The 23,529-nt window shown below is 44.4% G+C and overlaps 2 protein-coding genes across 2 annotated transcripts in view; both read left to right on the top strand.

Moving 5' to 3' along the window:
- Window positions 1-23,529, top strand: part of LOC144505587 (uncharacterized) — a 285,648-nt gene that overhangs the window by 200,703 nt on the left and 61,416 nt on the right. The window lies entirely within an intron of this gene.
- LOC144505629 (protocadherin-10-like) lies at window positions 7,085-11,375 on the top strand. The gene is made up of 2 exons (XM_078231742.1): window positions 7,085-7,704; window positions 11,023-11,375. The coding sequence occupies exons 1-2, from the start codon at window positions 7,085-7,087 to the stop codon at window positions 11,291-11,293; spliced, it is 891 nt and encodes a 296-aa protein (XP_078087868.1). The 3' UTR covers window positions 11,294-11,375.

Genomic DNA, 23,529 nt, shown 5'->3' with positions numbered 1-23,529 from the left:
TTTGTTTAAAATAGCATGAAGCACCAAAAACTCCTCTGTTAGATATAACACAGCTACCTGTCCAGTAAAGCAACAAGCACTCTAATGTTAGGTACAACACAGAAATGAAAATAGAAGATGATGGATCAACTCAGCAGCTCTGGCAGCATTTGTGGAGAGAGAAACGCAGTTAACAGACCTGTAGAAGGGCCATATGGATTCGAAACGTCAACAATATTTCTCTCTTGACAGATCCTATCGGACCTGCTATTTATCCAGCATTTTATTGGTTTTTATTTCAAATTTCCAGCATCTGTAGTTTTTTTTTGTTTTATATGAGGAATAATGCAGCCACCTGTACAGTGAGATTACAGCTAAGAAAAAGAACCAGAGGGGGAATGAGAAGTTTTATTTAATGCAGTTTGTTGTTTGATCTGGAATACAAAACAAGAGTGCCTTTCAAAAGGGTGTTGGATATATCGTCAAAATTAATCATTTGCTAGGCTACTGGGACAAAGCAAAGGAGTGGGACAAATAGGATTGCGCTTTCAAACAGGCAGCAGAGGTAGGAAAGATTACATAATATCCTTCAATACGGTACGATTCTGTGGTCTTCTCTGTCCAGAGCAGGAACCCTAGTTCCACTAGTGCACCTATTCAGAACTCCCTTCTCTCTGCATAAACGTTTTCTATGTTGTTCCCAAAAGTCCACATGTTATCAATGTGGATGACTCGGATCTATGATTCAAAGTTTACAAGAAGTTAGTCCCAATCCAGTGATGTGTTCTTTCTCTTCAGAAAATCATATGTTATTAGCATCACTGGCTGTCGTGAAGCCACAAGTCACAAAACATTAGATAAGGCCAACTAAATGTACCTCAAGGTCAATGACATCAGAGAGTTTGAGATTTAGCAAAGTGTCCTCTGTATTTCAGAAATGGAATACAAATTTCATTTTTTGTTATTTCTGCTTTGGTCCCTAAGTAGCGTGAGTTTTCATATCTATCCATTGTATCCATAACTATAAAATAGCTCTACACAACGAAAAAAAAGTCAAAGCATTCAAGAAGTCTGTTGTATTTTTGGTTGTCCAACAAAAAATGGAAATAATAACGCTTTAACTGGACATCCTAGCTTTAAGAAATTAACATTATTTTCATTGGTTGAATTTGAGACCGCCAATCAGAAATAAGTAAGTGCCTGGTGATCCTGACTGCCGTTTCCCTTCCCGTCCACCGTCACACACGACTCGAAACAATGTGAAATTGGAGAGCGAGCTCCGGAGCGTTACAGCAGATTTTCGCAGATGCATCAATTGGGGTTTTTAGCAACAAAATGGAGACCTTTCTGAAACCATTTCGAGGATTTCTAAAAAAATGAAGGTATTTTTTCTGCGTTGCAACCTTTTGAGCAAAGATATTAGACCGTCACAATTGCAATCTGGGGAAAAGCCGAACGCCACGGAGCCGAGCTGAAACAATTGGAATGTTTAACGCTGGCGATGAGATGTTATAACGTATTTTGTATTTTAAAATGGAAACTGCTATCTTGCCTGTTTATCTCCTGGGATCTAGTTTCAGGAGAAATTCGTTATTCGATTCCTGAAGAACTGCAACTGGGTGCGTTTATTGGGAATATTGCAGAGGATTTGGGATTAGATGCTGAACTGCTTTCGGCTCGGAATTTTCGACTTGTGTCGGGTCCAAGAAAGGAGCATTTTGAAGTCAATTTAGAAAATGGGATCCTACTTCTAAAGGAAAAGATTGACAGGGAACAACTCTGCGGCCCTAGCCTCACTTGTGTTTTGGCTTTGGAGGCCGTGCTTGATAATCCTCTGAATCTCTACCAGATCGAAGTGGAGATTCTGGATATAAATGATAACGCTCCCAGTTTTCCAAAGGATCAGGTCCGCCTTGAAATCTCCGAGTTAGCAGCGCCAGGAACGCGATTCGCCCTCGAGTACGCGCACGATCCGGATGTTGGGAGCAATTCCGTACAGACTTACCAACTGGTTACAAATGAATACTTCTTGCTAAGTGTTGAGGCGGGTATTGGAGATGGCAAGTTACCCGTGCTGGTGCTGGAGAAGCCGCTGGACAGAGAGAAGCAATCGACCCACAGATTACTGCTATTGGCCAAAGACGGCGGGGTACCCGAAAGGTCCGGTACTGCCCAGATCAACATCATCGTTGAAGACGCCAATGACAACGCGCCGCTTTTCCCTCAGCCGGTTTACAGAATCAACCTGCCTGAGAATGTGGCCAAAGGAACCTTGGTACTGCAGGTAAATGCTACTGATTTGGATGCTGGCTCTAATGGGGAGATTGTGTACTCATTCAGTAGTCATACAGCGGCCAAGGTCCGTGAGCTGTTTGGTTTGGATTCCAAAACAGGTGAAATAAGAACTAAAGCGAATTTGGACTACGAGGCTACGAGTGTTTTTGAGATTATTATAGAAGCAAAGGACAGGGGGCTTAATGCCAACCCAACGTACTGTAACGTTTTACTGAACATTGTTGATGTCAATGATAATGCGCCCGAGGTGAAACTGACTTCTCTATCTAGCCCAGTTCCTGAAGACTCTCTGCCTGGGACTGTGGTCGCTCTGATCAGTGCGTCAGACAGAGATTCCGGTGAAAATGGGCAGTTGCAATGTCTAATTGGAAATAATCTTCCTTTCGCGCTGGATTCGTCTTCGAAGAAGCATTTGCGATTGCTCACGCAGGGCCCGCTGGACCGCGAATATATCTCCACCTACAACGTGACGATCAGCTGCCGTGATGGAGGAACCCAGCCTCTCACCACCAACAAAACCATCCTGGTTGAAGTTTCAGACAAAAATGACAACGCGCCGCAATTTGCGCAATCGTTCCTAACAGCGTACGTGATGGAGAACAATAATATCGGTGCGTCCATTTACTCAGTGACAGCCTTTGATCCGGACATAGGTGAGAACGGTCGGCTCTCCTACTCTATCTGGGAGAGCCATGATGAATCAGTAAGCAAATATATCTACATTAATGAAGACAGTGGCGTTATATATTCCTATAGATCTTTTGATTATGAACAATTAAAAGAAATTCGGATTCAAGTTCAAGCGCATGATTTTGGAGTCCCACCACTCGCTGGCAACGTTTCTGTACACATTATTATCCTCGACCAGAATGATAATGCCCCAGTGATTGTGCATCCGATACTGGAGCACGGAGCAACAGTGACAGACACCGTATCCCGATTAGCAGAACCGGGCTCTCTGGTGGCGAAGGTGACGGCCACTGATGCGGACTCTGGGCAAAATGCTCGCCTGTCCTACCAGATCCTCCGTGCTACTGATTTGGGACTCTTTACAATTTCACTAGAAACCGGCGAAATATGGACAAGCCGCAGCATTACCAAGGCGGACGCGACCAAGCAGAGGCTGGTCATTCTTGTAAATGACAATGGGACACCAGCACTTTCTGCTACAATGACTATTGCCTTGTCAGTGGCAGAGCGAGAGGCAGCAATGCTCAACGACCCAAGCAGTTTGTCTGATAACCCTGACTTCACTTCCAATACAAGCCTCTACTTAGTCATATCGTTAGGAATCATCTCATCCATTTTCCTGCTGGTTTTAATTATTCTAGCTGTTAAAGTTCATGAAAGCAGGAATACCTTTCGTGGCCACCACTGTGTTTTGGGGCCATGCTGTTGCTTTGAATCAAGGCATTCACGCAATGGAATTCAGAAAGCCAGCCGGAACCTTCAGATACCCCCCAACTATGTGGAAGTGTTTGGGGGCGACCCACTTTCCCAAAGTTTCCGCTATGAGACCTGTTCACTAAAGAGGGACCTCCAGTTTGTCAACACGTGCAGTTCGCAAAAGAATAAAGCCAGGAGTGAAATCATTGAAAACGGGGGGAAAGCATCGTTCTCACATTGTGAGAATGCTATACTTAATGAGGTGAGGCGCCAGAGTGGAAAAGCAATCGATCTCAACCGAACAAATGGAGATGGAATAGCATCGGGAACTTAGAACACCAGTTTCACTGTTTACATGCAATTACTTATGGCCAGTAACAAACCAAACCAGACGGGGTAACAAATAGATGTTTTAACATTTGTTTACAGGTTCCAATTGCTGTAGCTGTCGCTGTCACTAGACTGAACCAACCCCACCCCCACCCCCATCTCCGTCCCCTCCATTACAGCACACAGTGTGTCATTAACGAGAGGGTGTTTAACTGTTGAAGCTAAAATATCTGCTCATGAGATTGTAAAAAACAGCAACAGGAGTAAGTCATTCGGCCCATCGATTCTGCTTCGCCAATCATGGTTGATCTGATTTTGGCCTTAATGCCACTTATCCTGTCTGTCCCCCATAATGATTGACTCCCTTGCTAATCAGCAATCAGAATACCTACAGTGACTCAGCCTCCAATGCTCTTTACAGATTTCCAAAGATGAGCGAGCCTCTGGCAAAATAAATTAATCTTCATCTCCACCTTTAATGGGAGACCCTTTATCTTTAAGCTACGCTTCCTAGTTCTAGATTTCCCCACACAAAGAAACATCCTCTCAGAATCCATCCTATCAACCCAAGCAAAATCAATTTCAATGAGATCACCGTTCATTCTTCTAAATTCCCATGAGCATAAGCACATATCCAATCTGCTCGAATTTTCTTCATAAGACTACCCCTTCATCCCACTTATAAGGCTAATTTATGCGGCTAACTATGAAATATTGTCTTTGGCTCAGTAATTGTGCTTAACTTCATCATAGAAACTAGAAGCAGGAGTGGGTCATTCGGCCCTTCAAGCCTGCTCCGCCATTCATTTTGATCATAGCTGATCATCGAATTCAATATCCTGATCCCCCATCTCCCAATATCCTTTGATCCCTTTAGCCCCAAGAGCTATATCTAATATCTTCTTGAAATCAGACAAAGTTTTAGCCTCAACTACTTTCTGTGGTAGTGAATTCCACACATTTACCACCCTCTGGGTGAAGAAGTTTCTCCTCACCTCAGTTCTAAAAGGTTTTCCCCTTATCCTCAAACTATGACCTCCAGTTCCCATCATAGAGTCATAGAGGTTTACAGCATGGAAACAGGCTCTTCGGCCCAACGTGTCCATGCCACCCTTTTTTTCAATCCCTAAGCTAGTCCCAATTGCCCACATTTGGCCCACATCCCTCCATACCCATCTCACCCATGTAACTGTCGAAATGCTTTCAAAAATACAAAATTGTACCCGCCTCTACTACTACCTCTGGCCGTTTGTTCCAGACACTCACCACCCTCTGTGTGAAAACATTGCCCCTCTGGACACCTTTGTATCTCTCCCCTCTCACCTTAAACCTATGCCCTCTAGTTTTAGACTCCCCTACCTTTCGGAAGATATATTGAATCAAGCTGATCTATGCCCCTCATTATTTTATAGACCTCTATAGGTTCACCAATCAGCCTTCCACGCTCCAGAGAAAAAGGTCCCAGTCTATCCAGCCTCTCCTTATAACTCAAACCATCAAGTCCCGGGAGCATCCTCGTAAATCTTTTCTGCACTCGTTCTAGTTTAATAATATCCTTTTTATAATGGGGTGACCAGAATTGTACATACTATTCTAAGTGTGGCCTTACCAATGTCTTGTACAACTTCAACAAGACGTCCCAACTCCTGTATTCAATGTTCTGACCAATGAAATCAAGCATGCTGAATGCCTTCTTCACCACTCTGTCCACCTGTAACTCCACTTTCAAGGAGCTATGAACATGTACCCCTAGATCTCTTTGTTCTGTAACTCTCCCCAGCGCCCTACCATTAACTGAGTAAGTCCTGCCCTGGTTCAATCTACCAAAATGCATCACCTCGCATGTATCTAAATTAAACTCCATCTGCCATTCGTCAGCCCACTGGCCCAATTGATCAAGATCCCATTGCAACCCGAGATAACCTTCTTCACTGTCCACTATGCCACCAATCTTGGTCATCTGCAAACTTACTAACCATGCCTCCTATATTCTCATCCAAATCAATAATATAAATGACAAATAACAGTGGACCCAGCACTGATCCCTGAGGCACACCGCTGGTCACAGGCCTCCAGTTTGAAAAACAACCCTCGACAACCATTGGGAACATTCTGAATCTACCCTGTCTATAAGTTTATATGAGGTCCCCTCTCACTCTTCTAAACTCCAGCGAATATAACCCTAACCGACTTAGTCTGTCCTCGTATGATAGACCTGCCATGCCATGAATTCATTATTTTATATTTTTTCAGTAGTGAAACCAGGACCCATAACGTGAATCGGCATTACTGTTCAAACAATCCATTTCTACTCAATGGCGGCGGGTGGCGGGGGGTGGGCGGGGGGGGGGGGGGCGGGGGCTGTTTACTGTGGAAATGTGTTATGTTTTGCAGAAAGAGTTTATTAAATTTCATACGTCTTATTTTTTCAGCAGTAAGCCACAATGTGTCCAAGTGGATTAGATATCTTTAATGGAGAAATGAATTAACAACCTGAGCACTGGGCTGAATCAAACGTTCGTCTTATCAATGAAGCATTTTGTGAAGTGTATCGTTTGATCAGGTTCTGCTATCCTGCCAATTAAGTGTCAAGTCCATCCAAAGTATAATTATTGGTGTAATTGAGTTAAAGCAGCTCCGAAATAGTGAAGGAAACGGTTTGTTAGATTTTACATTGCACAACAATAAATGTAAATATTGCGCAAAGGTTTAGAAGGACAGTCCAGCTTTAAGAAATGCTCAGTATGGTGATTGGTTGAATGTGAGACAGCCTTTTTCACCAATGAAAAGCTGTAATGTGACTGGAGATCCTTACTACCCTACCCTCCCCTTCCGCCATTCGATACGACCAGATAGCGGAACGTTGGGTAGAGCTGTTTCTTGTTACATCAGGTTTTCTACATTAATCCACTGGTGATTTTAGAAGAAATAAGAAGGTTTGTCAGAAATTATTTCGCAGGTTTTTTAAAAAGTACGTTTGTTGATCATGCAAACTGTCTGTTTCGCCAAAATGGAAACATAATTGAATCTTTAGCGAGGAATTATTCAACGGCGCGGCGCTGTGCTCAATCTCTTGAAATGCTTTGTGCTGGAAATGGAATATTATAACATATATTGCTTATTGAAATGGCAACTTTTATATTGTATCATCTCTTCCTGGGAACTAGTTTCTGGACAGATACGTTATGCGATTACGGAGGAACGGAATCTGGGCGCCTTTGTTGGGAATATCGCAGAGGATTTAGGTTTGGATCAAAAGGAGCTCTCAGCTCGCGGCTTTCAGATTGTGCCCGGTCCCAGCAAGCAGTATCTGGACGTAAATGCAGACGATGGGATTCTGTTTGTGAAGGAGAAAATAGACAGAGAGCAGCTCTGTGGGAAGAGCCACACATGCACATTGTCCTTGGAAGCCGTGATTGAAAAGCCTCTGAATGTGTACCATTTCCAAGTAGAGATTCTGGATGTAAATGACAATGCTCCGAGGTTCCCAGAGAGCCAGTTCCGTCTGGAAATCTCAGAGGTGGCCGCCCCGGGAACGCGCTTTGCCCTGGAGTGCGCGCACGACCCGGACGTTGGGACCAACTCCGTACAAAGCTACCAGCTGGCAGCCAACGATTATTTCAGCCTGGATGTGGAGACGCGCGGTGGCGACGGCAAGTTACCGGTTTTGGTCTTGGAAAGGGCCCTGGACAGAGAACAGGAAAATACACACAGGTTAGTGTTAACTGCTAAGGACGGAGGGATTCCTGAGAGATCAGGGAGTGCTGAGATAATGATCGCAGTGGAAGATGCCAACGACAACGCACCTGTTTTCTCCCAGTCTGTCTATAGGGTCAGTCTGTCGGAGGATGTGCCTAAAGGGACATTGGTGATCAAACTAGATGCCTCTGATTTGGATGCTGGTCTCAATGGGCAGATAATTTATTCTTTTAGCAGTCACACTTCGAATAGAGTCCGTGGACTTTTTGGGCTGGATCCAAAAACGGGTGAAATCAAAATTAAGAAGAATTTGGACTATGAAGAAAATAGTGTTTTTGAGATTAATGTACAAGCGAAGGACAAGGGTCCTAACGCAACCCCTGTGTACTGTCATGTGGTGGTCAATGTCATTGATGTGAATGATAACGCGCCGGAGGTGACCCTAACCTCTTTGTTCAGTCCTGTTAGTGAAGACTCTCTCCCCGGGACGGTGTTGGCTCTAATTAGTTCAACAGACAAAGACTCCGGAGAAAACGGACACGTGCAATGTCAAACCCCAAGTGAACTTCCTTTCAAACTGGATTCTTCCGTAAATAACTATTACAGATTAGTTACCCGGGAGGCACTAGATCGCGAGCATGTATCAAACTACAGTGTAACTATCGTGTGCAGTGATGCAGGAATCCCTACACTCACATCCAACAAAACCATCCTGGTGGAGGTTTCCGACATAAATGACAACCCACCTCACTTTGCTCAGCCTTCCTATACAGCTCATGTGATGGAGAACAATGCTATTGGTGCCTCCCTATTCTCGGTGACTGCTTTCGACCCGGATTTAAATCAGAACGCTTGGCTCTCCTATTTTATCTCGGAGACTCTGATTCAGGGCGAGTCAGCCTCCACTTATGTCTCTATTAACTCGGAGAACGGTGTCATCTATTCTCAGAGAACTTTCGACCATGAAGATCTCAAAAGTTTTCAAATCCAGGTCCAGGCACGGGACTCTGGCGCCCCGCCACTTTCTGCCAACGCCTCAGTGGATATCATTGTCCTTGATCAAAATGACAACGCCCCGGTGATCCTGCAGCCCTTACCCGAGTTCGGCTCCACGGTATTAGAGACGGTATCCCGATTGGCAGAACCAGGCTACCTGGTGGCCAAAGTTTCTGCCACCGATGGTGATAGTGGTCAGAATGCCCGCCTTACTTACCAGATTCTGCAAGCTACAGACGCTGGCCTCTTTACTATTTCACCAGATACTGGGGAAATCTGGACAATCCGCAACATTATCAATAAAGATGTCACTAAGCAAAGATTGGTAATCGGGGTTAAAGATAACGGATCACCGGCACTGACAGCCACAGTGACATTCATCTTGTCTGTGACGGGAAGCGATGTACAAATGCTCTCCGATGTGACCAGTGAAGGTCCTGGGTTGGTCCCTGATGCCAGTTTTTACCTGGTGATAACTTTAGGCGTCATCTCGTTAATTTTCCTGGTGATTTTGATTATTCTGGCTGTTAAGGTCCACAACACTTCTTCTCTGGACACGTGTGGCTGTTTCGCGAGAAATTCGCGGCGTGGGATTCAAAGAGGCGGCAGAAGTCTTCAGATCCCACCGAACTATGTTGAAGTGTTTGGGGGTGATCCGCTCTCTCAGAGTTTCCGCTATGATACATACTCAGCTCCACGTTCCACCAAGAGAGATTTCCCGTCTTCCAATAGGTGCGGTATGTCGACACAGAAGAACAGCGCCCCAAGTGGTACTGTGGGGAATGGCGATACCTCAAGCACACCAAACACTGCGCAGTACAGAGACTTTCTGAATAATGAGGTGAGATTCTTATTCGAGGGCGAAGAGAACAACTCCTCCTGGGTTTGATTTGGAAATATAAATATCCACTGGAAAACAAATCGATCATGGAGGTCGGATTATACCCAAGAGGGAATCTTCCCAATCTGCTTTGCTACCTGAGTTCCCAGTCGCTAATCCTGGACTCACTCCTATGCTAATCAATAAGTTGTCCCTCGGTGCGTTCATATGGTTTTACCATCATGTTGATTGTGTCCTTTTGACGAGGTTATCATTATGCACCATCCACAGACCCAGCGCTCCTCCTGCAACAGGCTGTCATCTATACTTTAGAAAAACAGAAAGAAACGAAAGATTGGATAAAAGCAAATTACTGCGGATGCTGGAATCTGAAACCAATAGAGAAAACGCTGGAGAAGCTCAGCTGGTCTGGCAGCATCTCGTCAAAGCTTTGACAAAGAGTCATCGGGACTCGAAACGTCAGCTCTTTTCTCTCCTTACAGATGCAGCCAGACCTGCTGAGATTTTCCAGCATTTTCTCTTTTGGAAACGAAAGATTGATCCTTCTAGAATTCCACCTGGGCCTGTGATATTGAAAGAAATTAAGTATCAATGTTCTGATGGTGATAGTCCGTATTGTTGGCATGAGTTACAGTTAAAATGTTTAAAATGTTATGCAGTGTTACAACATGGCATTTGTTTTCCTCAGGGATTTGTTCAAATCAGTCAGCCGTGTATATAATTAAATGGACTCAGTAGGGTTTAAATGTTGCAAGTGAACAGAATGGGATCCTGGCAATTTCTGTTGAAAATGGGCCTTATGCAGGATATTCTGAGGCTTCAGTCAAATCTCCGCATGCCTCATGAGGAAAGAGATCGCATGCATTCAGGTTTTTAAATGGGTTCTGAATAAGCAATCCTTAGAAAATCCACCAAAGTTTGGAAAAAGCAAAATAAAATCTCAAAAATAATTCAGGAAAAGATAGGAGAAATTTAGATTGTACAATATTAAATATAAATCGCAGAGACTCGAAGAGACATTGCAGCTTTAAGAAATGTGCTGTACGGTGATCGGCTCAATCCCAGTTCACCAATGAGAAACCGTAATGTGTCTGGAGATCTTGACTGCCCTCTTCCCTCCCCATCCACCATTACGTACGACCAGATGCAGCGTAAACCCCACATAGCGAGCTGTGCGGCTCCTTATCGGGTTTTGTATTCGCATATATTGGCAATTTGTGAAAGAAATCAGAAGAAAAGAACGAAATCTCAATGATAATTTAAAGGAAATACCGGTATCTTTCTGAAATACTGCCCCTTCATCACTGAAAATGGTTTCTACTGAATCTTATTTCAAGGAATTATTGAATGGCGTGTCGCGCTGAAGTAATTGGAATGCTTTGTGCAGGAAATGGGATTTTCTGAAATATATTGGCTGTTAAAATGGTCACTTTTATACTGTGTGTTTTTCTCCTGGGTTCTGGTTTCGGGACAAATTCGCTATTCAATTCCTGAAGAATTGCAACTGGCCGCCTTTGTGGGGAATATCGCAGACGATTTGGGTTTGGATGTAAAAGAGCTCTCGGCTCGCAGCTTTCGCATTGTGTCTGGACCCAGGAAGCAGTATCTGGATGTAAATTTGGACAGTGGGATATTGTTCGTGAAAGAAAAGATCGACAGAGAGCAGCTCTGTGGGCCGAGTCCCATTTGCACATTGTCCTTGGAGGCCGTGATCGAAAACCCCTTGAACGTGTATCATTTTCAAGTGGAGATTCGGGATGTAAATGACAACGCTCCCCGTTTCCCCAAAAGCCAATTCCGTTTGGAAATTTCAGAGGTGGCCGTGCAAGGGGCTCGTTTTGCTCTGGAGTCGGCACAGGATCCGGATGCTGGCACCAACTCCCTACAAACCTATCAGCTGGTCGCTAACGAATTTTTCACAATAGACATCCAGTCGCGCAGTGGAGATGGCAAGTTGCCAGTGTTAGTGTTGCAAAGGCCGCTGGACAGAGAGAAGCAAAGGGCACACAGGTTAGTGCTAATTGCCAAGGACGGGGGCATCCCCGAGAAATCTGGAAGTGCGGAAATAATTATTACCGTTCAGGACGCGAATGACAACGCGCCCGTGTTCCCACAATCAGTGTACAGGGTGGGGCTACCGGAAAATGTATCCAAGGGAACTCTCGTCATCAAACTAAACGCTACTGACTTAGATGATGGCCCCAACGGAGAGATTGTTTATTCTTTCAGTAGCCACGCCTCCGCCAGGGTCCGGGAAATTTTTAAGGTGGATTCCAGAACTGGGGAAATTAGAGTCAAAGGTAATCTGAACTATGAAGAAAACAGCGTTTTTGAGATTAATGTGCAGGCGATGGACAAGGGGCCTTATGCAACTCCTGTGTACTGTGATGTGCTGGTCAACGTTACTGATGTCAATGATAACGCACCTGAGGTGACCTTGACTTCGACGTTTAGTCCTGTCAGTGAAGATTCCCTGCCTGGGACGGTGGTGGCCTTGTTCAATGTGGAGGACAAAGATTCGGGTGATAACGGGCAGGTCCAATGCCAAATTGCAAACGGCTCCCCTTTCAGACTAGATTCCTCTTTGAAGAATTATTACAGGTTGCTCACTCAGCGGCCATTGGATCGGGAAAATACCCCAAAGTATGACATTACAATCCTATGCAGCGATAGAGGAACGCCTCCACTCACTGCTGAGAAATCCATCCGGGTGGAGGTTTCCGATATCAATGATAACGCACCAAGCTTTAGCCAATCTTCCTACACTGCCTACATAATGGAGAATAATGTCATTGGTTCTTCTATCTTCTCACTGACAGCTTTCGATCCAGATTTAAACCAGAACTCTCGCCTGGCCTACTCCATCCTGGAAACTCGGGATCCGGACTTCCCAGCATCCACATATGTGCACATTAATTCAGAAACTGGTGTCATATATTCTCAGAGAACGTTTGACTATGAGCAGATTAAAAACTTTCAGATCCTAGTCCGAGCAGAGGACTCCGGCCCTGTGTCACTGAGTAGCAACGCTTCAGTTGATATTATTATCCTTGACCAAAACGACAATGCCCCGGTCATCACACATCCGTCCCCAGAGTATGGCTCTACAGTGCTGGAGACTGTATCGAGGTTCGCCGAGTCAGGTTACCTGGTTGCTAAAGTCTCTGCAACAGATGCAGACTCTGGCCAGAACTCTCGCCTCTCTTACCAGATTTTTCAGGCTACCGATCCGGGCCTTTTTACAATTTCACCCGACTCAGGGGAAATATGGACAATTCGTGGCATTCTGGACAAGGACCTCAATCAGCAGAGGTTGGTCATTGTGGTAAAAGACAACGGGGCACCATCCCTTTCAGTTACAATGACCATCATTATATCAGTGGAACAAAGTAAAACAGAAATGTTATCCGAGGTGGACAGTTTGTCTGAAGGGCCTGTTTTTGCTTCGGATACAAATTTTTATTTAGTTATATCTCTGGCATTGCTTTCCGTCACCTTTCTATTGATTTTAGTCATCCTGGCTGTTAAGGTTTACAGAAACAGACCGGGCGTTGGTGATCGGACCTCTTGCCATGGCACCTGTTGCTGCTTTCAGACAAGAACTCAAAAGGCCGCTAGGAGCCTGCAGATCCCCCCGAACTACGTAGAAGTGTTTGGGGGCGATCCACTTTCTCAGAGCTTCCGCTACGAGACGTGTTCATCTTCAGATGCGATCAAGAGAGACTTCCTGTTTCGCAACATGTATGGTTCACAGGGGGGCAAGGAGAACATCAATACCGGGCCTATTGGGAGGGAAGAGACCCCACCAGTGTTGACCTCTGCAAATTCTAGAAACACTACTAACAGTGAGGTGAGAGACCCGCCTAAAAGCTGGGATGGGAGAACACGGAATGTGTTTGATGCAGGTGTACAGATATCACCCTGAGAATGTCTACACGTGCAGACAAGGAGGTGGGAGAGTTGCCTGCGTGGGTTATCAATATTCCCCGATTCTTAAATTCAGCCACAATATATCTGGCCAAGCTAAACCTTAGAGGCACCGTTATCATTTCCTTGATTGCGATTAACTTGTTATATGTTTAATTGTTATTCAGCATGTAATTAATTTTAAAATGTTTTGATACATGATTCAGAATGTTATTATAGACAAAACCCATGTTTGAGATGCTGAGAGGCTGTTTTCCTTGGCTGAAGATGCAAGATTAATAGTCACGGTGTCAGGATGACAGGTCAGACATTTCAAACTGAGATGAGGAAACATTTCTTCACCGAGAGGGTTGTGAATCTTTGGAATTATCTACTCCAGAGAGCTGTGGATGTTCAGCCACTGGGTACATCGAACAGAGCTGGATAGATTTGTGGGCGTGTCGTGAGCCAAGGGCTGTGGGGATAATGCAGGAAAGTGGCGTTAATGAGATAGTTAAGCCGGGGCCTTATTGAATGGCGGAGCAGATTCGATGAGCCCTCGACCCTACACCTCTTATTCCTTATGTCCTTATGGGTTAATATATTAGGACAGTAGAAATATCAGATCGTTTTCTGAAGCACTTTTACCAACCTAACGAGCAAGCTCCATCTCTGTATCTTGTATAGAATACTCCGGAAGTGACATTAAACGCACATTTCACCTAAACCAGAAACTATCATTTACAGACAAATATCAAGGAACGTCATTAGCCTGACTGTTGTTTTGTCAGCAAAGCTTGTCCCGCAGTTTAAAATATTCTTTGGCAGAGAAAATAAAGTCAAAATATTGAAGGAAAATGGTGGAAATATTTTTGGTTGTACAACCATAAATATTACTTTTACGCAGAGGTTTACAAAACCGTTCTAGCTTTAAGCAATGTTTAGAACGGTGATTGGCTGAATGTTAACATGGCCACGTTCACCAATCAGAAGCTAGTATTTGTCCGGAGATCCCTTTTCCCAACCCATCCGCCATCAACGTAAGATCAGCCACAGTGTAAAAATGGACAGCAAGCGGCGTTTCGCCAGATTAGGATTTCTACACGCATTTATGGATGGTTTTAGAATTTGTAAGAATATTTGTCTCAAATAACGGCAGGATGTTCAAGTAGTGAAGGTATTTTACAAATTCTAGCTCTTTTAAAATGATATTTGAAGTTTATTGAGACGAATTGGCGAACGGAGCGATGCTGCGCTGAAGCATTTGAAATGGTTTTCGCTGGAAATGGGATATTATAAAATATATTGCTTGGGAAAATGGCAATTGTTGTACAGTGTCTTCCCCTTCTGGGTCCTGGTATCGGGACAGATTCGCTATTCCATCCCTGAAGAACTGCAACTGGGCGCCTTTGTTGGGAATATCGCAGACGATTTGGGTTTAGATGTGAGAGAACTCTCGGCTCGAAATTTCAGAATTGTGCCCGGTCCCAGAAAAAGGTATTTGGATGTAAATTTAGAGAACGGGGTTTTGTTTGTGAAGGAGAAAATTGACAGGGAGCAGCTCTGTGGGTCGAGCCTCACTTGCCTCTTGTCTACAGAAGCTGTGATCGAAAACCCTTTGAACGTCTACCGAATCGAAGTGGAGCTTCTAGATGTAAACGACAACCCTCCCCATTTCCCGAAGAGAGAAATCCGGCTGGAAATCTCTGAGCTGGCGGCACCGGGGGCGCGCTTCCCCCTCGAGTGCGCGCACGACCCGGACGTTGGAACCAACTCCCTACAAAGCTATCGGCTGCTGGGGAACCAGCACTTCGCCCTGGACATTGAGACCCGCAGTGGAGACGAGAAGCTGCCAGTGCTAATGCTTGAAAGGCCACTGGATCGAGAGAAAGAGTCGACCCACAGGTTAGAGCTAATCGCCAAGGATGGCGGGGTCCCCCCCAGGTCCAGCACTGCTCAAATAATAATCGTGGTGCAGGACGCCAATGACAACTCCCCCGTGTTCTCCCAGTCTGTTTACAGGGTCAGCTTGAATGAAAACGTGCCCAGAGAAACATTGGTGATCAGGCTTAATGCAACTGACTTGGATGATGGGTCTAATGGTGAGATAGAATATTCCTTTACCAGTCATACCTCCGCGAAAGTGCGTAAACTATTTAGCCTGGATTCCAAATCTGGCGAAATCAGAGTGAATGGAAATTTGGACTATGAGGAAAACAGTGCCTTTGAGATCAATGTACAAGCAATGGATAAGGGCTCTGCCCCGCTGCCTGTCTACTGCCATATACACGTGGAAGTTATTGATGCGAATGATAACTCGCCGGAGGTGACAGTGACTTCTCTGTTCAGTCCCATTCGCGAGGACTCTGTGCCCGGGACTGTGATAGCTCTGATCAGCACCACAGACAAAGACTCAGGGGGAAATGGTCAAGTAAATTGCCAAATCCCAAAAAACCTCCCCTTTCAATTGAATTCTCCCTTGAAGAACTATTACAAGTTGCTAACCCAGCAACAACTGGACCGTGAAGACACCTCCAAGTACGACATCACTATACTCTGTAGTGATTCCGGATCGACTCCGCTCACTTCCAAAAAAACTGTGCAGGTGGAGATCTCAGATGTCAATGACAACGCGCCACGTTTTAAACAGGCTGCCTACACAGCCTATGTGATGGAGAACAACGTTATCGGGGCCTCCATCTTTTCGGTGACAGCGTCTGATCCGGATTTTAACGAGAACGCTCGAATATCTTATTCCATTCCGAGGGAGCTGAACCAGGACGAGTCGGTGGCCAGCTATGTGTATATTGATTCGGAGAGTGGGATCATATTTTCTCAGAGAACTTTTGATTACGAGCAACTCAAAAACTTCAAGCTCCGGGTTCAGGCACGGGACTCTGGAGCTCCAGCACTCAGCAGTAACGTTTCGGTGAATGTCGTTATCCTTGACCAGAACGACAACGCTCCGGTGATCCTGCATCCGCTGCCCGAGTATGGGTCAACAGTAATGGAGACAATGTCCCGCTTCGCAGAACCAGGCTACCTGGTCACCAAGGTGTCTGCCACCGATGCTGACTCCGGCCAGAACGCTCGCCTCTCTTACCAAATGACTCAGGCTACTGACCCAGCACTTTTCACAATTTCACCCGACACAGGCGAAATCTGGACAGTCCGCGGCGTTGGGGACAACGATGCAACGAAGCAAAGGTTAACAATCGTGGTAAAAGACAACGGAACACCACCGCTTTCAGCATCTGTGACTATCAGTTTATCAGTGATCGATGGGGATGCACAGCTACTTTCTGATCCTAGCAGCTTGACTGAAAATCCTGGATTTGCTTCCGATTTGAGCTTTTACTTGGTGATTTCTTTAGGGATAACTTCTTCCATTTTCCTGGTGGTTTTAGTCGCCCTCGCTGTGAAAGTGCACAAAAACAGAGCAGGGTTTACTGGTTACAGTTGTGGCCTGGACGCCTGTTGGTGTTGCGAATCAAGAAACTCGCTCAATGGGATTCAGAAAGCCAGCAGAAACATCCAGATCCCTCCGAATTATGTGGAGGTATTCGGCGGGGATCCACTCTCGCAGAGTTTCCGCTACGAGACATATTCCACTTTAGAGCGAGACCCCGCCTTTCCCAACACGTGCGGGTCATCTGCGTTGAAATATAACGTCGTGGGTGAAAATATTGAGAAGGGAAAATATCCACACACATCACCTTCTGCAAATTCTAGAAACCCTGTAAACAGTGAGGTGAGGTATTGTTTCAAAAAGGACAAATTAGATACCTCACAGGTTTCATTTGGTTGCACTTATATGCAAATGGAGAATTCCAACCCACAGGGAACTATTTCTGTCTGGTAAAGTGAAGTTGAAGGTGCTGTTCAAAGTTACAATCATTTCCTTGTATTTTTAAGCCAGCAATGTACCGTTTAGTGGCACTTGGTGAGGGGAGGGGGGTAATTTACAATTAATGCATCATGATTGTTGAAAGACTTCCTCCCAATTGGAAAGAAATTTACAATATCGTTACAACATGTAACAGAGATATATTGAATGATGACTAAATGCATCTACCAGTGAATAATTTAAAAAGCAATCTGCAAAAGACTATGATCTTACCAACATTACTCCAATTGCTGAATTCAGTTCTGAAGAAGGCATGCGGACTTGAAACGTTAACTCCTGTTTCTCTCCCCACAGATGCTGCCAGACCTGCTGAGTTTTTGCAGCATTTTCTGTTTTTGTTATTGCTGAATTCACAATCGACCCGTGCAAAGTTGTAACAATCGTATTTGTCAGTATATTCGTTATTTGTTGACTAAGGGCCAGCATCACTTATGCGGTTGAAAGCAGAGTGCAGCAAGGGCTGGAATACTAAATTAAAAACAGAAAATTCTAAGTATTTGTGGAGAGGGAAGCATGGTTCATGTTTCAGGATAATGACCTTTTATCAGAACTGAGAAGAGTTAGAAACGTTTTCAGCAAGGAATGTGTGGGGAAAAGTTAAAGGAGGTGTGTGATAGAAATGAGTCTGGCAGGCCGTAAAAAGTCTAATTTAGTGATGGGTAACCTGCCGCCTATCTTCGTTCTGACGTAAGACATTTTGTTGACCATTGCCCATGCGCAGGGTTGCCAGATTCTACTGATTTCTGCCTCCATAGTTTTTTTCCCTACCTGTATGACTGAAATGATACATAACTAAAGCAAGGACGAATGAAGTGTGGTGCATACTGATTGCTCACAACATTGACTGTGAGAGCCATGCACTCCTCTGCATCCAAAGTTTAAATATTAATTCTATTTTCACCATTTGAAGTTGGTGACAACTCTATTAATATATAAATGATTAAGCATTTTTATATAACTTGTTATGAAGTATTCAGCATGTATTAAATGTACTTAAATGTTAATCTTGGGGCCATGGTTAGTGAACAAGCTTGATTTTAATCATGTAACCAACTGAGGTGAAGAAGTGCCACACACTGGTCTTACATTGGTCTAATTGAAAAATCGGATGCTCTATGCACTGCTCACGAAGTTGTCTCCTCTCAGCTTTGCAGAACACCTCTTTTCAGTCTACTCCACATTCCCATTAGCCTTTCATTTTAATTCTCCACCTTGCTCACATTGACATATCTGTCCTCGGCCTGCTGCACTGTTTCAGTGCAGTAAGCTTCAGCAGCAGTACCTCATCTTTCAATTGGACACCCTAGTGTTGAGTTCAGTGATTTCAAACCATCTTCCCTTTTCATTTCCTTTTCTTTGTTTGTTTCTGGTTTTCTCTTATTTTTACCTTCAGCCTGCAGCAGCACCTGCTCCAGGGACTTTTTTGTTTCTTTTCTTGCCCCATCACCGACCATTCCCTTGCAATCTGAAAAACGTATTTATTTGTCACTTGATCTTCATACCTGATCACAGATCTTCGTCTGTCCTTATCCACCCACACCTTGCTCAAAATATGTTGTTTTTCCAACTTTTCCCAATTCTGATGGAAGGTCAACAATCATGTTTCCCTCTCCACATATCCTGCATGATTTATGGAATATTTCCAGAATTTTCTGTTTCTGTACCATTTGCGTATGATTCAGAAGTCAAAAAGAGTATCAAAATGCAAATAGGAATGAGACAACTGAAGCTTTCGCACTAAGCATAGAGTTGAAATAATTCAATTAGGAATTCTGGATAAGACGGTTAATATGCATGCCTGGCGGCATGTGTTTTGCAAGGAATTTCTATAAGATTCCTCACTTGTAGATTTATAAGAAGATCCTTAAGTTCCTAATCCTTATCCTTTCTGAGGCTTCTCTTGAAAATATTTCCGTGGAGAGATTATCTCTAAAATAATGGACCAACGATGCTGGTTACATTTTTGTTGCACAGTGAGAAATGTTCATCTGCTAAGGCTGCTAGCTTTAAGAAATGCTGCCTATTGTGATTGGCTAAAGACGGGTATGGCGCCACTCACCAATCAGAAGCCGAATGGTGACGGGAGATCCCGACTGCCCCCTTCCCTTCCGCCATCACATATGATCAAATCCAGTGCGAAATTGGATAGCGAGCTGTGTGGCATGATATCAGGATTTATGAATGCAACTGTGAATGAAGAATTTAGAAGATTTATCAGAAATTATCTCGGAGATTTACCACAGGTATTATGGTGCAATGTAGCTCTTCAGTTTACATGTTGAAAGATGATACGTAATAATTTTATTCCTCTGAATGATTGGGCAGCGCTGTGACGTGCCGAAGGAATTGAAATGCTTTGTGCTGGAAATGGGATTTTATAACATACACTGGCTGTTAAAATGGCAACTCCTGTGTTTAGTGCTCGCCTGGAATCTGGTTTCTGGACAGATTCGGTATTCCATTCCCGAGGAGCTGCAGCTGGGCGCTTTTGTTGGGAATATCGCGGCCGATTTGGGTTTAGATGTAAAACAGCTCTCGAGCCGGAATTTTCGGATCGTGTCGGGTCCCAGGAAACAGTATTTCGACGTAAATTTAGACAGCGGGATTTTACTTGTCAAGGAGAATGTTGACCGAGAACAGCTTTGTGGATCAAACCTCGGGTGCGCTCTGACTCTGGAGGCTGTGATTGACGAACCACTGAATGTCTATCATGTCGAGGTGGAGATTCTGGATATAAACGACAATGCTCCCCATTTCCCAAAAGAACAATTCCGTTTGGAAATATCCGAGTTGGCCGTGCCCGGATTTCGCTTCCCACTGGAGTCCGCCTACGATCCGGATGTCGGCACCAACTCCTTGCAAACCTATCAGTTAGCTCCTAACCAATATTTTAATCTGGATGTACAATCTCGCAGTGAGGACGGTAAACTCCCAGTTTTAGTGATGGAGAAGTCTCTTGACAGAGAGCAGCAGCCCACACTGCAGTTACTGTTGACGGCCACTGACGGGGGCATTCCACAGAGGTCTGGCACGGCACAGATTACCATCCACGCACTGGATGCCAACGACAACATCCCTACCTTTAGCCAGTCCCTTTACAGAGTCAGTTTGTTAGAAAATGTGCCCATCGGAACGCTGGTGATCAAAGTGAACGCTACTGACCCAGATGAAGGTCCCAACGGAGAAATTGTTTATTCCTTTGGTAGCCATACTTCTGTTAAAGTGCGGGAACTGTTCAGTGTGGAGCCCAAAACGGGAGAGATCCGCGTTAAAGGGCCTCTGGATTTCGAAACAGCAAAGGAGTTGGAGATTAGTGTGCAAGCAGTGGATAAAGGCGCATTATCTGTGCCTGTGCATTGCGATGTGCTTGTGGAAATCATTGATGTGAATGATAATGCGCCGGAGGTAACTGTGACCTCTTTGTCCAGTTCAGTTCCTGAAGATGCCCTGCCCGGGACTGTGATAGCTTTAATCAGTGTGAGCGATTCAGACCTGGGGGAGAATGGAAACACTCACTGTCAGATCCCCACTAGCCTCCCTTTCAAATTGGATTCAACGTTTAAAAATTATTACCGATTGGTTATCAAAGATTTACTGGATCGAGAAATGGTCTCTCAATATGGCATCGCCATTAGCTGCAGAGATGCAGGTTCGCCCGCGCTCACGTCTAACAAAACCATTCAGCTGAAGATCTCAGATGTAAACGACAACCCCCCACGTTTCTCACGCACTTCATACACAGCCTATGTGACGGAGAACAACGCCATTGGGTCTTCCATCTCATCGGTGTCAGCTTTTGATGCAGATTTAAATCAGAACTCTAGACTGTCCTATTCTATTTTAAAGACACAAGTCGGCGATGTCTCAGTAACTAATTATGTCTCTATTAATTCAGACAGTGGCATAATATCTGCTGAGCGTTCATTTGACTACGAGGAATTGAAGAAGTTTCATATCCAGATCCAAGCAGTTGATGCTGGGATCCCACAGCTTAGCAGTAATGTGTCAGTGGATGTGGTAATTCTAGATCAGAATGATAATGCCCCAGTCATCATATCCCCAAGTCCAGAGTATGGTTCGACATCAACGGAGACAGTATCTAGATCAGCGGAGCCGGGTTACCTGGTGACCAAGGTGTCAGCTATTGATGCTGATTCAGGTCCCAATGCAAGGCTTTCTTATAAACTGGCCCAGGCCACTGACCCTGGTCTTTTCACTATTTCCCCAGACACGGGAGAGGTCTGGACCATCCGTCGCATTGTGGACAAGGATACAGTTACACAGCGCTTGGTTATCCTGGCAAAAGACAATGGGATCCCACCGCTTAGCGCAACAATTAGCATCATCTTATCACTGGCGGACATTGATACCGAAAGTCTTTCCGAAGTGAGTAGTGTGACAAAAGATCTCGGATTTCCTTCAGATGTAAGCCTGTACTTAGTCATAGCTTTAGGAGCAATCTCCTCCACTTTTCTGGTGGTTTTGGTTATTCTCGCTGTTAAAGTCCACAGAAATAGGAACGTTTTTAACCGTCGCAGCTGCTCTCTGGACACATGCTGCTGTTTGGGATCCGCACATTCTCTGAACGGAGTACAAAAGGCCAGCGTCAACCTTCAGATCCCCCCGAATTATGTTGAAGTTTTTGGCCGCGAACCACTGCCTCAAAACTTTTGTTACGAGGTCTGTTCTACATTGGATAAAGATGCAAGCGGCAAGACATTTCCCAAGATTGAAAGTCCAATTGCGACGGGAAACCGCAGCAGTGTGACCAAAAGATATGTTCAGCCGTCAAATGTTGTAAATAATAGAACCAATTTATTCAATGAGGTGAGATACATCGTGCAAAAATCTGGTGATTCTCGAGAGCCGCCAGTTGATTTGTGAATTTCCTCTGAATCAGTGTCAGCAATTGACAGAGTATCTATCTATAGGTCTGTGTGTAGCATATCTAAAATAGCTCCCCCCAGGAAATGATTTCTATTTTGGCTATTCTCCAGGTGCAAATTATTTTGGAACATTTAAATTGGCAAAAACATAAACAGACCGCCCTTTGCCCAGGTTGTTTTATATCGGTGCAGGTTTGAGACAGTGTTAGTGTTACACATGTTGGATTCATAAGCTGGAAAAATGAAACAAACCCGGTGCCGGGGCAGACATTTTAACTTGGGCTATAGATGCTGAACAATCTCACTATTCTGGATGCTTAAAGACAATGTTGTGTGCTTCAATCACAGAATTGGTCTAGAAACATTGGCAAGGTAGCTTCTTACTCCACCCAAAATGTTACTTACTGTTAGTTTTTGGAATTTATTTCAAATTAAAGATCGAACGAGTAAGATTGTTTAAGTAACAAATCAGAGCAGGAAGTTGTATTTCTTTTCGAGAATACTGGATGATTACACATCTGTGTAATGTAACCAAGTTTAATCGGATAGATGTCTTGAAGATTAATTAAACATATGTGTATTAGAAGTTCCTGAAATAAAACATGGAAGAGCAGGATAATAAGCAATGAAAGGCACAATAGTTGCTTTGAGGGGAATCTTGGAACGATAGCATGGATAAACCATGGTTAGAAAATCAATAACAAAATACTGTGGATATTGAGAACCAAAATGAGAAAATACTGAAAATACTCAGCTAGTTAGGGCGCATCAGAAAGAGAAAAACAGAATTAACTTTTCAGATTGAAGACCGTTCCCTAGAATTCCCTCAGCATGTGTTGGGTGCGTTTTTGCATAAGGTTCAATTAGAATCCCAGGGGTGCAGAAGAAGGCCATTTGGCCCATCATGTCTGCACCAACCACAATCCCACCTCAGCCCTATTCCCATAACCCCATTTACCCTGCTAGTCTCCTTGAAACTAAGAGGCATTTTAGCATGGCCAATCAATCTAACCTGCACATCTTTGGACCATGGGAGGAAACCGGAGCACCGGGAGAAAACCCAGACACGGGGAGAACATGCAGACTCCACACAGACAGTGACTCAGGCCGGGAATTGAACCTGGGTCAAAAAGAGAAAATGCTGGAAAATCTCAGCAGCTCTGACAGCATCTGTGGGAGAGAGAATAGAGCCAATGTTTCGCGTCTAGATGATCCTTCATCAGAACGGGAGAGAAAATGTTTCTGATGGTCATCGAGACTCGAAACTTTAGCTCTATTCTCGCCCCACAGATGCTGTCAGACCT

Source organism: Mustelus asterias, chromosome 16, assembly GCF_964213995.1.
Source record: "Mustelus asterias chromosome 16, sMusAst1.hap1.1, whole genome shotgun sequence".
In the NCBI taxonomy this organism is placed as follows: Eukaryota; Metazoa; Chordata; class Chondrichthyes; order Carcharhiniformes; family Triakidae; genus Mustelus; species Mustelus asterias.
This window is presented reverse-complemented; position numbering and strand designations above follow the sequence as displayed.

Excerpts from the sequence above, each read along its gene's own strand:
- LOC144505629 (XM_078231742.1), top strand. The coding sequence starts at position 7,085 with ATGGAATATTATAACATATATTGCTTATTGAAATGGCAACTTTTATAT. Across the intron at positions 7,705-11,022 it reads GAACAGGAAAATACACACAG|AATTGCAACTGGCCGCCTTT; the intron begins GTTAGTGTTAAC and ends CAATTCCTGAAG.